This window comes from Hylaeus volcanicus, chromosome 2, assembly GCF_026283585.1.
Source record: "Hylaeus volcanicus isolate JK05 chromosome 2, UHH_iyHylVolc1.0_haploid, whole genome shotgun sequence".
Lineage (NCBI taxonomy): Eukaryota > Metazoa > Arthropoda > Insecta > Hymenoptera > Colletidae > Hylaeus > Hylaeus volcanicus.
Genome location: NC_071977.1, coordinates 22,726,579 through 22,743,074, shown reverse-complemented (window position 1 = coordinate 22,743,074; position 16,496 = coordinate 22,726,579). Strand labels below are relative to the sequence as shown.

The 16,496-nt window shown below is 41.8% G+C and overlaps 1 protein-coding gene across 3 annotated transcripts in view; it reads right to left on the bottom strand.

Moving 5' to 3' along the window:
- Positions 1–16,496, bottom strand: part of LOC128885020 (WD repeat-containing protein 47) — a 93,196-nt gene that overhangs the window by 50,461 nt on the left and 26,239 nt on the right. For all 3 annotated transcript variants that reach the window (XM_054138759.1, XM_054138757.1, XM_054138758.1), the window contains exons 2-5: positions 14,328–15,027; positions 12,478–13,084; positions 11,621–11,969; positions 74–184 (exon numbers count right to left, since the gene is read on the bottom strand). In XM_054138759.1, the coding sequence (XP_053994734.1) occupies positions 74–184; positions 11,621–11,969; positions 12,478–13,084; positions 14,328–15,008 (1,748 nt within the window). In that variant the 5' untranslated portion in view covers positions 15,009–15,027. The remainder of the gene's footprint in view (positions 1–73; positions 185–11,620; positions 11,970–12,477; positions 13,085–14,327; positions 15,028–16,496) is intronic.

Sequence of the window (16,496 nt, the reverse complement as noted above, 5' to 3'; positions counted from 1 at the left end):
AGTCAACTCATATTAAGATTTAGATTGTTTAACTATAGTTCGAGAATGTTAGATTGGTGATCGAGATACTTACACCATTGAATCGGATCCATTGACAGTAGGTTTCGGTGACTGGATCCCAGACCGAACAGGTGTGCCCATGTGAACAGGCGAGGGTCCTTTACTTCCCAAAGGTTGCTTCATGCTGCAATCACAATAGAAAGCAAACTATCAGTTACCGAATAATACGCAAATTCCTGAATTGCGACTGCGTATCCGTTCAAAGCATCGGCGATTCCGCGTAATTGGATAACTGTTCTCTAAAACCTGTGTCAAGGATAAATTGATGAGTTTGCTTTAAATTTTCGCATCGATTTTGAAACAGCCATGTGGCAGCAAAGCTCGTCGTCATTTTCACGTTGGCAAACGTTTAGAGGGTCGTGAACAAGATTTCCATCGGAATATTATCCGGCAGAGGCGATGGGGTTAGAAAGGTCGCTCGAGACCTAGTCATTATTCAAGCAAGACGTGATTTATGGAAACAAGATTTCCCCGCATCCTTTATAGGCACATAATGGACGCGAATCATTGTTTCCATCCATAACAGGTACTCACAGTTTAACGTTACTTAGCATAAACACATTTATTTTTTCGGAGCAGTTTATCTATCGATTTAAACGATACTACATCGACAAGTGTACAACGTCCCGTAGTCTCGAGGCGTCTCCAAATTTGGTTGCTAGCAAAGACTAACTTTTTCTCGAACCAGAAACCTGCAGAGGAGATTATCGCATAAATTTTGCACTGGACTCGCAACGTTGCGACACAAATTCGCGAAAGAAATTTCTACGTGAACCTGAGGCAATATTCCGAACTAAGCAATTTCGTGAGTTCGCGATTTTCTGCGTTTCACAAATATTCCTTCGATATTAGAAAGTCGTAAAGGAAAGCGTTACATCAAATTTTTCATTTCTCCGACGACGCGTTAGAATTGCGAATGAACAAAATTTCGCAAGAGACTTGCCAATTCTCTGGAAATGTTTACGGCTAAGGCAATATAACGTGTTTACAGAACAACGCTGCGGAATTCAATACCGGTTCCGTTTTTTTTTTCATTTCTTTTTTTCGTTCGACAGACGTGCGAACAAACCTCGCGCGATTTACTAACATTTTCCGAGTCAGTGTCGAACGGTTTCTATAGAACCAACGCTCGATTTCCAAGCCTCCGTATTCCGTTATATAAAATCTCGCATTGTCACGACATCGTATACTACTCTCTATCGCTGTATCACAATTGGAGTCAAGAGCAAACATTAGTAGTTTGAGTGTTAAGCGAACCAGTTGTATTGTGCCGTTCTTGGACTAATGTGTTCTCATCATAGCTCACTAAGTATACATATTTTTGTTTGTTAAGGAATCAGAGCCAATTGATCAAAATTTCAAGGTTTATTGGGAAATGAACCTTTGGAGGTCTTAAATGATTCTTAGAAGTCGAACAAAAGTTAATCTACGGTTAAAAGAATGAATGTTTAGTCTCGATGCACGGTATTGTTCCAGACGGCCAATTAAAATCCTCGGACAGGGTTAAATTTATTTGAATGGGAACTTTACGTTAATGCTTCTAACGACGTATCGTTAGAGTCATTTTCGCGGCTGGACATCGCTCTGAAATCAGCACGCGTGTCAGTTGCCTGACAGGAACTGAAAGCGGAAACTGTTCATAATTCAGCGTTGTGTTTTAAATGAACGACGCTAAATTGGCGACACTGTGTCCCGAGAGAATTGTCTATTCGTATGCAAAAATTCTGAATAAAGTAGAGAAAAGGGAAGTTTTGGACACTGTCGACAAAAGATCAAGAAACGTAATAAGACAACGAGGCGAAATTTCTATCTTGGCTCTCTTTTTCCTCTATGATACTAATGTTCCTTTTTATATTAATTTGATAGAGTGGATTCTCAGGTTCAAGATTAGATGCCAGGTTAACGAATGACTAATGATACTGATAGAGTATGAATTAGAGATAGTGTACCAGGTAATGCACACGTACGTAATAGTGACTATGATTTATTGTACATCTTCGTTTGTTCAAGATAAGATTCTTCGAAATGTACTCTTTGAAGCAGCAGATGAAATGAAATAACGATGACGGGTAGTGGTTACAAGTCTGTTTCAGTAAATGAATTATGATCAACCTCGTTGCAACTTGTATTAAATTTTTTATAATAATTCAAGCTACTTTAATAATGACACTCAATTGTTATGCTTTACAAAGTATACTTAATTATATCAAATTGAACGAAATTTATATATTTTTACTCTATTTAACAATGCATTGGTCCTGAAGAAGGCCAGCGCTAATGTTCGAAACGTAGGAATCAAATAAATAAATCGTTTCGACTGAATCTGCCCTCCCATGTTAAACAATATCTACCGATTCTTGATCATTCTCTTACCCTGCCCTCGTTATTATACCGATCCGCGATCTACAAACGTGAAAAACTAATATCTCGTGTACCGATTGACGCAAGGCGGCGTAGACCCAGCGCTCTTCAAGCTGCACGTGCTACTGTGGCTGCTCTGTTTGGTATAAATCGGCCGATTGTTTGGGGCCACGCTGACACGCTCCGCGATGCGAAACCGCGGTACGGTTGGCTTGTGATAAATCATGGTTCAACCTCGGATCGTCCACCCAAAAGTTTTCACAATCTCAGTTTCATCGTCGAACATCAAACAACCCGAACAAAACGATCGGTCCACGAGACACGATGGGAGCACAAAAAGCAAAATCCAAGATGCGATAGGAGCACAACGATGAAAATCCAAATGCGACAGGAGCCAGACGTCTCGGTTGGGAGGACGAGGAAACACTGAACGAAAACGGAGTACGAAACGATCGGTTCGCGGTCACGTGACGATTTGACCGCTTTGGAAGTCGCGGAATCCGAACTGCTCGCGTCGTATTTAGGGGCGCACGATTCGAGACCGAACGGAATCTTGGGATCGCTGCTCGGACGCTGGTGTCGCGGTTGCAGGGAACGATGCTGCTACCGAGGAAGCCCGACGTGGAGTATCGAGGGAGCCCAAGCGGCGACCACGATTTCGCCCGCCAGCGGCATTAGACTCGGCTGCCCCGTCGAATCACTCACTCCGCTCGCAATAACAAACCGTATCGCGGCCTATAGCAGCCTGGCTTCGTTTGCCACGGCTCCCTACGACACGAGGCCCAGCGATCAGCTGTGCCCTCCCGCCAAGCCCGAGACGTGTCCACGGAATCCGTGAAGATTCATCCAGAGTTTCCTTCTTCTTATGTTTTAACGAAGAGGCTATCTACCGAAATAGATGTTCAGAGAAAATGTAGACGGAATGATACTGAATTAGTTTTCTTGAATTTTAATATCCCACGTCTTCTTAAAAAATGTTTTAACACGTTGACTGCCAGACTACAATTCGTAAAAATTTGCACGAAATTAAAATTTTGTCTCGAGACTGTTGAAGATTACATAATTTCACACTTGTCGTTGTATTTCATTGTTTAACCTCTCCATTATCGCCTCACTTTTAGAATTATCTGTTTAGTTCCTTAACGAAAAGTCCTGTCACTCATTTCTGGGTGACGTGGCGACCAACGTGTTAAGAAGCGGTGACAGGAAAAGGTACTCCAATTGGTAGATCAGTTGAGAAAGCTTTCGTGAAAGTTTTGGTAGCTTAAGAGAGACAACGTTATCACATATGGTCTTCTGTTTAAAACAAATAATACAGTATCATAATAGAAAGTGACAAACCCCGGTGAATATTTAATTTATCATGCGTAGACAGTAACGATAGAGAAGACCATACCGAAGCTCTTACACTCGAAGGAAGACATGAATCGTCGTTACAGATCAATTCAAGTGAGCCAAACAGTAGCAACAAAAAATGGTGATAATTGGTACACTTGATCCACTTCAAATAAGACCAATAAATCAATATTGAGTTATTGGAAACGAAATTGAAAGAAAATTCTGATCGCAAAGGGCGTCAAGTAGAAGTATTTGTTAACGTTAAAACGAGATTCAGCGATTAAACGTTTGTTTAAAACGAGAAAGTGACAAAGGACAAGGCGAACGATCCATTCCTCGAGAATTTCCGCGAGAAGCATCTGGCAGATGTGTCCTACGACTTAGCGAGGCAGCCGACGTAGCACAGTTACTTCTAACGTTTAGAACGACACGCGTTTCTAGTATCCGCTCACGGTAAACTATCCCGCGCACGAGTCACAGTGAATTTCACAACAGGTTGAACGCACTGCCACACTTTCCGTCCTTACACCAACGTGCGAATTCCTATAAATTTTCGAACGTCACCGTCAGCGTTCGCAAACGAATTCCTCGTTCTGCTTTCCTGCATCACGCTCCCGCCAAGATTGCGCGTCGGAGAACCGTTGTTTGCATACGATTTCCATAAAAATGGCTGCCTTGATCATCGTAAAATTCATCGACTCTAATCCCCGAACGTCCTCGACGCGCTTAATTAAAGACATCCTCTCCAAACTCGAGTCCTTTATATTAAAACATTGTTCCGAATAGAAAGTGGTTAATTTATTCTCCTCTTAAATTTCTGGTGATGGAATTTTTCATTGCAGAAAAACTATTTATTTCGCAGTAATAATGCCTGCAAATTTAATTTCTTTTTCCTTCGATTAGCTACATTCGTCTCCGTTGAATTTTTCCCGAATGTTTTTCGAGTCCACGTAGAAAAGTAACAAACACTTCTGCAATTATCTGTACGTCTGGAAATGTTATCGTGTTAATGAACTTGGTAGTCAGAGCACGTACTGGTAGTAAATTTATACGCACACCAATTTCGCCAGTAAAAGTGTACACACACTTGATTAATGATGTTTCTAATGACTGTTCACATTTATTAGTTACAGGTGGAGAAAATGTGTAGCAAAAACTGAAAGTTTCACCGACACGTAACAGTCTGGCAATTCAAAGAAACAGAGGCATTCGTTGATAAACTTTTCTATTGATTAAACTTTGAAATCGTGGCATTTTAAAAACTTGGAATGTTCTATTTATTAAAACTGGAATGTGAAATTTGTGAATTCACACTGAATATCCATAAATAAACTTTTTCTGAACCATGATGGGTACACATGTGAAGACATTTATTATTGTAGAATCTTGATTATTCGAACCTCCGTTACCTGAATGCTCTACGATCGGAACACTCTATTATTACATAAAAGGCTCTATTATTCGAACGTAGTACGGCTATGTAGAATATCCTTCCACGAAACATTCTTTGTAACGGTACAAGCTAATACTGATGGTCACAGTTTAGCATGAAATTTGCAATATATGCGTTCTAACGAGAGGAATAATTCGTAAATTGCAACGTGACACGAGTCACTGAAATTCCAAATGTCTCCATTACTCCTAGCTACGATTGTTTTATTTATTATTCTTTGATCTTCGAACACGCATGGCCCATAATATCGCAAAAAATTAATTATTTTGCATTCAAGAGTAACTTTAAAATCCACAGTACAATGCACAACAGGCTCCAAGAGGTCACGCTAAACGTAACTTTACGCAATCGAGCACAATGTAACCAAATATGATTGAAAACAAACTATTGCGAAAGGAGACATTCTCATCTCTCCTTAAACGGTGCCTGCAATCGATTCACCTTGAACCAAACCAGAGTAACCTACTCCCGATGCACCGTTCCACGTAAGACATTTACAACACCTGCTATTCTTCGACGCTAACGAAGCGCCGTAATTCAAGATAGGTACCCGTTGCGAATCTCAAACAAAGCAACGTTTGTGACCGATCTCGACTGGCCACGCGAGCTAATTGCGCGCCGACACTCGCACAGCGAACGCAAGTAGGTGGAGAGATGTCTGGATAACGCGTTAGGAGAGCCAAGAAAATCTTCGAGTTGCCCTGTCGATCTCCGCTGGAGAAAGTAACGAACGAACAATGTTGCTCGCCAAAGCGAGAAAACAGACATAAATATTCAGAGGATGAAGGCTCGCGATCAGATAAAAGCCGAGAAGCTTCTTGCAGTCTTGCATAAGCGAAAGTATCTTCAACGAGACCTTTCCATTGTGGTCGTTGAAATAAGATTTATTAATCGTTGCGACAGAGTTAATTGTTCTAATGAAACGGTAGCCGAGGATGCATCGTATAACAAGATTTATAACAAAGAGATTTTTAATGGAAAGTATGATTTGGTTCGTTATTAAGTATCACCATTTCGAGAAATGGACCGAGGGAATTAAACGAAGTGAATCATTGAAAACGACCTCGTTTATTGAACCTGATGAAGGATCAAGGACTCCTCGACCGCCTCCTATTTCAACGACCGCAAAACGCACGTTACACCGTCTAAATACGTCATATTTTGCGGTTAACGAAGTGCCAGACACTCGAAACGCGTTTGGCCCTCACTAATTCCGCGACTTTCGCCTGGGACGTGTCAACGCGTTCGCTAACCAGAGTCGTTAGTGCGTCTACGAATGCGCAGTATTGGAAGAATGTCCTGTTGATACTTGTAAATCGTAGATATTCGTATCTTTCTAAACATTCGCGAAAACATGCTTGAAATAAACCTCGAAGAGACCTAAATTTGGGACGAAACGTTTCCATCTTTTTGGATTCAACCTTCAGCTACTCTGTATTCGTTCTTCTTGAAAATCTATTACCTTTCATTTTTAATTACTTTGCATTTATCTTTCATTTATTTTTAGTCAATTTCGTCGAGTACTCGAACTAAAAATATTTTCCAACGTATCCGTTAGTTTGCTCTTTCTGATCTCGGGATTTTCATGTCTCACGGGTACCAGAATCGATTTTCCGCGAGTCACTCGAGTACTCTACGTCGTTTTGTTAATTACGGGATGATGTTCCGCTGTTTTTGCGCGGTCGGAGTTAATCTACGCGCAGATACGTCAATCGATCCTCTTAATGGATGAGTCAATTGAACGTGGGTCCTCGATGAGGCAAAGTAAGACTCCGGAGTACAGGATCTCGCGATTGAATTTCTTCTGCAATCGCGTGATTGCGATACGACGCAGATAAGCCGGGCATTGTGTCAGCTTCGAACAATGAATTTCATGGCCAGTTTGGATAATAAATGTTATGTAAACAGGTGGAAAGAGAATGATGTCTATCGAGACAAAAGGATGATGCTGTTTTTGCTCGGTTATCGTTTTTGATAATGGAATAATCTTTCAAAAAATACAAGTAATTATGTATGATGAAGTTAATATGAACGTTCACGAAGGAAACACTGAACAATGAATTGAACAAATATGATAATGAAGATACGAATCTCAGGTAACATTAACAGTAATTCAATCAGACGTCAGCATCCAGCAGTAACATCATACGGATCCATCGTTTATGGCTCGACCACGATGGCCTCTGTAACGCGACTCCGTTTGCATACGCACGTGTAACAGACAAGGTTAGCTACCGCAGGTTCGTCACGTTGCAAACGCTTTATTGTGGCTCTCGGAGCGAGCTAAACGTCGCTCACCTATGGTTCGAAGCAACGACGAAAGCACGAAGTCGTTACCGGTCCTCTAAACTAAACTGAAATGGGCAGGCGCACTTTGTATTTAAAGATGTGCACAAAATACTACTTAACAATTTTTCAAAATGAATCAATTCTAACATTTACGTTGGTGATCAAAAGAATTTAACTTAAATAAATGAGTTTAGCTTTCGTATAATTTTACATTTTGCAATTTTCATGACGAATTTGCTGTCAGGACATTTCATTAATTTGACAAAAAAGAGTAAAGTTTAATTACCAACAGTTCTTACTTGTTCTCACTGTGGTAGCAAAAGCTACCGAAATCACTCTGCAAACGTTTGCGAGACAATGGCTATTTACCCGAGCAAATCTTTGCCTTGTCTTCCTTCAGCTGGCTTTCTTACCACTTGTCTAAATTATTATAAGAATTCATACGTCTAGACGCCGCACACAATACCAGAAATGTGCACGTACGTGTGTGAATGGAACAATGGGACCATAAATATGCATATCGAATCCATGGGACGAGAATCATCGATGGGACACGACCAATGACGAGCCCGCACTGTCACGATTTCCCCCCAGCGACAATCGTGCACGTACTATTCCGATATATCCGGTTCCGGACACGGAACAATGTCAACGGTCGATGCCAATAAACCTCCTTCGAATTCCACTTTCATTTCTTTGAATCACCAATATGTACCGCGAACAAACGACGTCATTGAAAGTTATTTAGGTTACAAAACCCTGTAAACTATTGCTGTACGCGGTAGATAAAAGATAAGGAACCGCGATTTCTGACGCGTGAGAAGGTGTGCGTCGGCATAATGTATCTCCTGGACTAGTACAATCGGAATGATTGTACCCAGTAGAGTTGGTTGTCCTTTGGTAAACGAATAATATATACTTCGACTGCCTTCCTTGGAGGAATTTTCAAAAATAAAATAAAAATATTGATACACTGGTAACTTGAGATTCTAAATATTTTTACAAAAAATAAAAGATATTTTATTACGCATAGAAACGAATTTAATTAAACTCGGAATTCGAGGCTATCGATTCTTGAATATCGACGCTATTTTGACACAAAAATTTTTGTGAGCCTGCTTCAGAGGCGAATGAACATACAAACAAAATTATAGTTCTCTAAATAAAAATCACAAGTATCAGTTACCTATCTTCCTAAATCAAGGAATATCTTCCCGAGACTGACTTTGATTAGCGGTTAAATACGCGAAACGGAGTAGAATGGAATCGGACCAAGAGAACGTCGACGTCGACGAGTCGGAGGCGGGTTTCATTATTATCACCGGATGCAGCCGATATGCCCTTGCAGAAAAGATACATCGCACTTGACATCTCGGGGAGACGGTAATTTTAGCCCGTTACACGACGTTTACGAGGATACAGCCGGGACCGTTTATTCGCTTGCGAAAAGGAATGCGCGCGACGTTCACGAGGGATGACTTCCCGCCGCTCCTGATTTGTCCACTGGGAAACTGTCGGTGCACGTGGTCGTGGGAAAACAGAACGCGGGCACGGTAGGCTACTTTCAAGAAAATCGCCCACACAAAGCCCGAAGACTAATATTTGACGAGGGAGAAAGCAAACGAAAGCTCGCGGCAGTTTGCGCAAAAATGGAATTCTTTTCTGTGAAGCGACGCACAGTGTGATATTTTAGCGATCTATCGGGGCAAAACTTATGTGGTCCAATATCTCGGAAACTATTAGGCCGTCCGCACGCGAAGTTACTCAAAAGAAACGTAATTAGTTGGTGACTGAAATCACAAACTAGTTACTTATTGGTTAGTAATGATTTTGAACATTTTTAGAAAAAGCATCTACCGCTGTCCGCGTGGTGTACTATTACAGCAAAGTCATATTCTCGGTCATTGCTTGAACAAATATTGTTAATAATTAATGCATCTATTGTCGGAAATTAATTTTTAGTTAATCCAGCTAACAGATATAACGGTATAGGAAAGTTTCTCAAGATTACTCTATTCAATGAATACTTATTCTGAACCGTGATTCTTATTAATATTTAATCGAAAACTGAATGTTACTATATGGATTGTAAATATTCAATTCGAAACGAACGGTCCTTCGTCGCGAATAATATCGAGTTAATGGCTGCGAACTTATAATAAGATCTTTAGATATAAAAAGTGTAAAGCGAAAAGTGTAAAATGTACAATTTTAGTGTAAAATGAGATTAGATTTAGATTAGTAGGGGCAACATCCAGGATCCGTGGCTGGTACTAGTTGTCCGTAAAAGAACAAAGTATCCGGTATATAATAGTTTTCAGAAAAATTCATTTTTATAAATTATGTAAATATTACCATTAATACATTTTTATTGGAAAATGGTAGTCAATTTTCACGACAATTTGTGTATTTAAACTACAGATCAAACTACGAAATACGTATTTCCTGAGATTTTGTTCTCTTCCATTATATAAAATTATACGGAGAACAAAAGACGCTTGGAAAGTGTGATTCTTAAATTCTATAAAATGAACATTGGGAAGATTCTTTCTTTTTCGTTTATCAAGAAAATTAAATTGATATGAATAAGATAATAAGTTTGCACAGAAGGAATTCCTTTTTTTGATAAATAAATTCAAGTCCTACTACAAATGTAACAGCTACAATTGCCGTTCTGAGCTCACCTGTCACAGGTAGAATTATTGTTCTGAGCGCGTGGGCAAAGTGTTGGTAAACGCCATCTATTGAGAGAACGCGAAGACGTTTTGCTCGTCCGGTAAGTAAAATAACAGTTAACACCGTGCAATGTACGTTTATTTTTATAATTGATCATGTCATCAATTGTAAGATTTTTATCCAATTTTTCATTCAAACGATGTGTCAATCATTAGGATATATAATCCCCATCAAATACGATGTTTCTTGATGCACCTGGCGAGGCTCGCATATTCCAATGATAGAATCATCTTATCGAAGAATTGAATAAATACTCATACATTATACCGTAGAATCTTGTATAATACCGCAAAAGCAAAAAGAATAAACCAGAACTCCGTCGCTTATTTACTTCGTTCATATTCTGCTCCAAAACGAATACTTTAGTTTTCAAATTTGATACAATTACGCGCGTAAAATAAAAACTAATTTCTCAGTGTATATCTGCCTATTGAAATACCTCGCGGTGCCAACATCGTTTTGCGAATACACGGTACCAATTAGGGGTTGAACAAATGGAGAAAAACGAATGTGCTAAAACGACCACTGCCGGGGGACGAGTTGTCGGGGTCACTGTCAAGTCGTCAAAATAGTTTCACTTTCTTTTTAGCGTTTCCCGCCGGTTGTAGCTATTTCGATCGGCGCCAACGTTGCTGTCTAGACCGAACGAGTTATTCTCGACGCGCGCTTTAGTGCCATAATAAGCGCGACAAAGGCATTCCCTTGCTGCCATCTGTTAGAGAATGTAGCCAACCACTCGAATTTGATTGACTCCGCGGCACAACCGCGGGACGACTTGTGCCGGAAAACAATATCGTATTTGCTTAGAATCACGATTATCTCGCATCGAGTGGCCTCGCTGGGAAGCGAGCCAAAGTTAATTCGAAGCATCGCGTACCATTTCCCTACGAATGCACTGGCACTGATAATCGCCGGTACTCCGGCCTGTGAACAGCAGAGCACCGAAACGACCCGAACAATACGCTTTTGTTCCGTTCCTCGACCATTTACCGATGACGATTCCTCGCACAAAACCGCTCGAATTACACGGTGACCATTTGTCACAGCTAAGCACCTCGATAAGCAAACTACGGGCAATGGAAGATGGGCAAAATTCTCGTTTAGATAAGAGATACATGAATACAATAGGAGATAAACAACTGTTTATATTATTTCTTAAATAAAAATTAGAACTTCGACCTTTATCTTATATCCTCGTGAAACACAAAATTCTAAGGTACACTATGCGCAAAGTGTTTCACACGTGCGCAAGGTAGCTGCGCACGAGACAATCTCTGTCAAATACTACACTTCAAAGAACCTCACTCACCCTATGTATCACTTTCATCCTGTAATTAGAGCAGAATATTGCCCATCCCCGCGAATAATGCAGCGTTCACTTACCCGTCACCTTGGAGTCTATTATCGACCACCTGCGCGGGTAACGGGGTCGATAATTGTCTGACCAGGTCGTCCCATTCCCTTTCCCTCTGCTGGAACTTCTCCTGCAGCCTCTGCTTCTGCTTCTGGTACTCTTTGAACAGATCGCCGTTGTAACTCTGCTCGAGCGGCTCGCCGCCCAGAGAGGTTCGAGCAGGTACAGCCGTGGGTTCCGTAATCTTTGCCGCGACCCCCGTCGGCTTCTCGGCCAAGGAATCCCTTCTAGAACTCCTGGCCGTCGATGGTGCCGGGGATTCCCTGCCAGCCACTCTACGTTCAGGCGTAGAGGTCGCGGAAGGGTCTCCCTTAGTACCTTCGTCAAAAGGTGGACGAGTAACGTTAAAGGCGTAAGGGATTGCAATATCAATAGGGGGTCTGTCTGACATAGGGGAAATGACACGATTATGAAAGAGAATAATTTGTACTTGACGTCTGAGCTACGTCTTTGACCTACTCTGATCTCGAAGATATTATAAATGAAAGAACAGTATAGACGATGAACGAGTTAGTCATTGCTTCATTTCGATAAACAGATCAAAACTAAACAAAAACTACTCTGAAATATCTCAACACATTGCTGACCGGTTACGAGTTAACTCATGAAACCCACAGCGATATACATTACAAAAGCTTTGCTTGTGTTGGTTTTTGATTCCTTTTTAACAATCGAATATACTTTTCCCAGTATTTAGGTTTATACCACTCAGTAGTTCAGTAGTACAAAAAATTCCGAAATGATAGCAGGTAACATGAAGTCGTTTCTACGTAAAATTGCCGGTGAACAATGTGTTAATATTCCATGAAAACAGAACATGGCTCACCATCTGGGCTCTTTGACTGCCCCCTGGTCCTAGGCGGCGCCTTTGGCTGGTTGTTGTTCGCGATGGTCTCTTGGATGGAAGGCAACTGCTGGAACTCAGCGTAGCTCGAGCTGAGGAAGACGTCGCCCTCGTTCTCGAACAGCCTGTCCACGCTGGTGTTCATCAGCTTGTTGTTCTTGAATCCGGTCAGATGAAAGCTCGCGAAAGACGATCTCGACATGGGATTTATATCGCCCGTGGACAACGCCATTAGCGCGGCTGACGGTATAGGTGTATTTTTAGGTCCAGGACTCCTGGGTCCTAGGCCGGCTTCCAAGGCTGGCACTAGGCTACGCGACATCATGTCGGCCGCGGATCGCGGCCTGGTGAACGGCATCGCGCTGTGAGGGAACGTCTTCGGCTTTATGGGAGTGATCAACATGTGCTCCGTCCAGGAGGTCTCCAGGGACGGTCTCTCCAGTCGCTCGACGTCCACGTTCAAGGTACGCTGCGCGAAGGGAACGGCGAAGGTTTCGGGTGGTATGCTCTGAAGCCAGGAGAGCAAGCTCAGGTCGGAGTCGCTGAACCCTACGGAGCCGTCCAGCAGTCTGGAGAAATTCATCTCCACCTGTGAAGAAATTTGCCACTGCCTTGAATACAATTACCAAGGTGGAGTTCTGTTTCATATGCTTCCCATTAACGAATATCGTCCTTCGTATTGCATTAGCTCGTTTTTGAGTTAAGCGGATATTAAAGGATCAAAAATTATTCATAGCTTTCTCAGTAGCTGCAATGTAAGAATTTGATGTAAATAAATTGTAATGATCACAACTATTGTATGCTGTATAAGACATTCATGGTTTGAAGCAATAAAATAGATAAATAAAATAAGGTACTTTGGGTGTGCAATCAGATGAAATGAAATGAATCTAGGTGTAGAAAAGAGATAAACTCCGATCGACTAACTCCACTTTTTGAAAAATCTTAAATTTACATATCAAAGCACTTGGTACAGTCATAACTCTTTATATTTATAACAACTTTTCTGAGAAGGAAAGAACTTTTCTGAATATTTATTTGAATTTATATTATAAAGGGAATTTTAAAAAACAATGTGCATTATTTCATTGCATTTCTCAACTTTTTGGTTTATAAAGTTATTCGATTTGTGTAATGAACGGCTCGAATGATGAACAACATGATTGCTGTACGTATGGATAAAGGACGTCGACAGTGAGGGACCTACGGCACCGCCTTGAGTAGTAGTACGAGCAGTAGTATGAGCCCCTCACGGTCAGACACGTTCACTGCCAGGCTAATACTATTGAAAATTTCTATTGTGATTAAATTTTGTTTACAGACTATTGAAAACTGCGAAATAAAACATTTATTGCGGTAATTAGTTTTGTAACTTCATCAAAATTTAAGTATTTCATTGAAATTCATTTTCTATGACAATTAAATTTCAGAATTAATTTTTTTAGTTTTTCAGTGAAAAGCACTGTCACCCTATATGGGTGACGTGGCGATCAACGTGTTAAACTTTCAGACACCTGTTGCCGAACACCCTGTATCCTTATCGAATATACGTTAAATAAAATTTTTTAAAAATATTTCATTTCATTTCACCCTGAACGTTCCTGGCACGCGTCCGTAACCCGTTGAAAGCAGTTGCACAATTCAATCGATTAACCAGTTACAGGAGGGTAAACGGAAACGCGATCATTATAAATACGCTGAAGGCACGCGATGAGGCAGCAACAAACCAACGAAACATCGAGATAATGGTCCGTGTAAATATGATTGATACTCGTGAATCCAAGTCGGTAAACTAGCCGACGTTGATAAAGCTTCAACAGTTGAAGTCTTACCTGCTCGCTCTCCTTGGAACCGGTAGCTTTGGCCTGGCAGTAATTAACGCATGACTCGTACAAGATGCCCTTGATGATCAGCTGTATCAGCCGATCGTTCTTCGCGGAGGTGACGGGATGACCGGGATCGGAGCTCTTTCTGTCCCCAGGGAGAAACTTCTCCACTAAAGGGTGCACCTCCCGGAAGCACTGAACCCTGGCGTTGCTGGGGTTCCAGTCCTTGTACTGGAGGTGGTCCGTGAGCCTTGGAAGCGTCAGGAGTAGACACAGGCTGCTGTACTCCTCCTTGGAAGGCGCGACCTTCTCCAGATCGCTAAGAACCTTCACCACCTCTTCGACTGCGTTGTCCACGCTACCGTTCGTCCCAGCTGCGATCACGTTCGCCTCGGACTTGATGCAGAGCAGCTCCACGTACTTGTGGCGTAGAATCGAGTAAGTGAACTTTCTCATATCGAAATCGGGCAGCGCCTCCAACGGCTGGATGAACTCCAGCACGTCGTCCCATTGTCCGTCGAGGATCAGCTGACGAAGGAAGAGGACATCGTCGCTGTACTGACCGTTTATTACACCTGTCTCCCGTTCCAACGAGAGCTGCGAGATGTGAAGGTCGCGGCTGTGGAGGAACTCCAAGGTTAGTCGTACCACATCCTCCTCGCGCAGCGTCAGATGCGCCGCCGGCATCACGTACCGAATACGCAACCTGAACAGTTTCCAGAGCAGAGAAATTACAGCCTCGACCTTCTGGACGCGACGGATTCGATGGAGGGTTCATTGACAACGGGACACAAAGAGAGGTCAATGGGTACTTTGGGTAGTGTTACAGTGTTTGATCAAAGAGTTGGGTAGATGGTGGCTTCTACGTGACGGCGGTCGTTTATGGATCATTGATCGACGAATCGATGACCTTCTGTGTACAAGGGACGTTATGAACTTGAATAATTTTGTAGAGCACGTAAAGTTAGGGGCGGTTTAAGTCATCGTTTCGCTGGTCTCAAATACACAGATTTGAAGAAACTCTGAGTTACCGTGACAACTGCATATTGGAACATATCGTCAAGTGTGAATCAACATTGTTTAATAATAACCCAGTGTCTAGGTGTTTCTGAGACTACATCTGACAATATCTACGTGTCGTTTTCTGATCGGAATTGGTTACGCAAGAGCAAAACAAAAACAAAAATGGATTAGTGGTTTCAGTTGCGCATAAGTTAAAGATGACCACGGTGTCGTTCGATTTCGCAACCAGGTTTCTAACAGAATTGCAAAAATAATTTTCCAGCGACGTCGCGATTTATACGAAACGCACATACATGCGGGTCAGCGAATGGAGAACGCAACCAAACACTACAATCGTTCCCCTCTGTCGTAATTTGGCGATAATTCTTGTGTTCAGCGTAACGCGATCTGATTCGCTGGAATTATCAAGTTCGAACGATACCGCGGTATTGCGAAACTGACTAATGGTATGCACGTAAGGAACGCGCGAAATTCTTGCTTTTACAAGTTCGTTGCACTTCGAGGCCACTAGCCCTGCTGACATGCCCTGATTGCCACGCGAACTGGGTGGATAGATTCGGACGTTGATCCAGCGTTCTCCTACTGAACTACTCCACGAATGTGAATATTTAAGCCGCAGCTAATAAATTATCCACGCTTATTTCCGTACATGTACGCGTCAAACGATTTCCGAGTCTATTCCTAGCATTCCCATACTCGTGTCTAGTGCAACGGATAAGGTCGGACGAGTTTATTTTTTTGGATTAAAATCACGTTTCTCAACGTGGGAGGTAGCGCGCCAGGGGGTTTTACGGTCATTAAGGAGGACGTTAGGGGAGCATCGACAGTGTAGGTCAAACGTAATTGACGAACATTCAAGAGGGCAGTCTGATAATTTCAGACGAAAAATCTGTTTATCGAAAGATGTTAATTTTTAGTCCTTTGCCTTACAATTTAATTTCCAATCACTCGTTACATAAGCGATAACTGGGTCGGTCACACGTCGGGACATTCAGGTCTTTGATACGTCTTATTGATGTTTGGACCGATCGACTTATCACGTTTCTGATACGACGTTGTGAGGTAAGAAGTTAACGAAATTTATACAGTCAATTTCGTAAGTATTTATACCCTTTATGTTCATTGAAGAAATTTGTCTAAATTGAATGACAG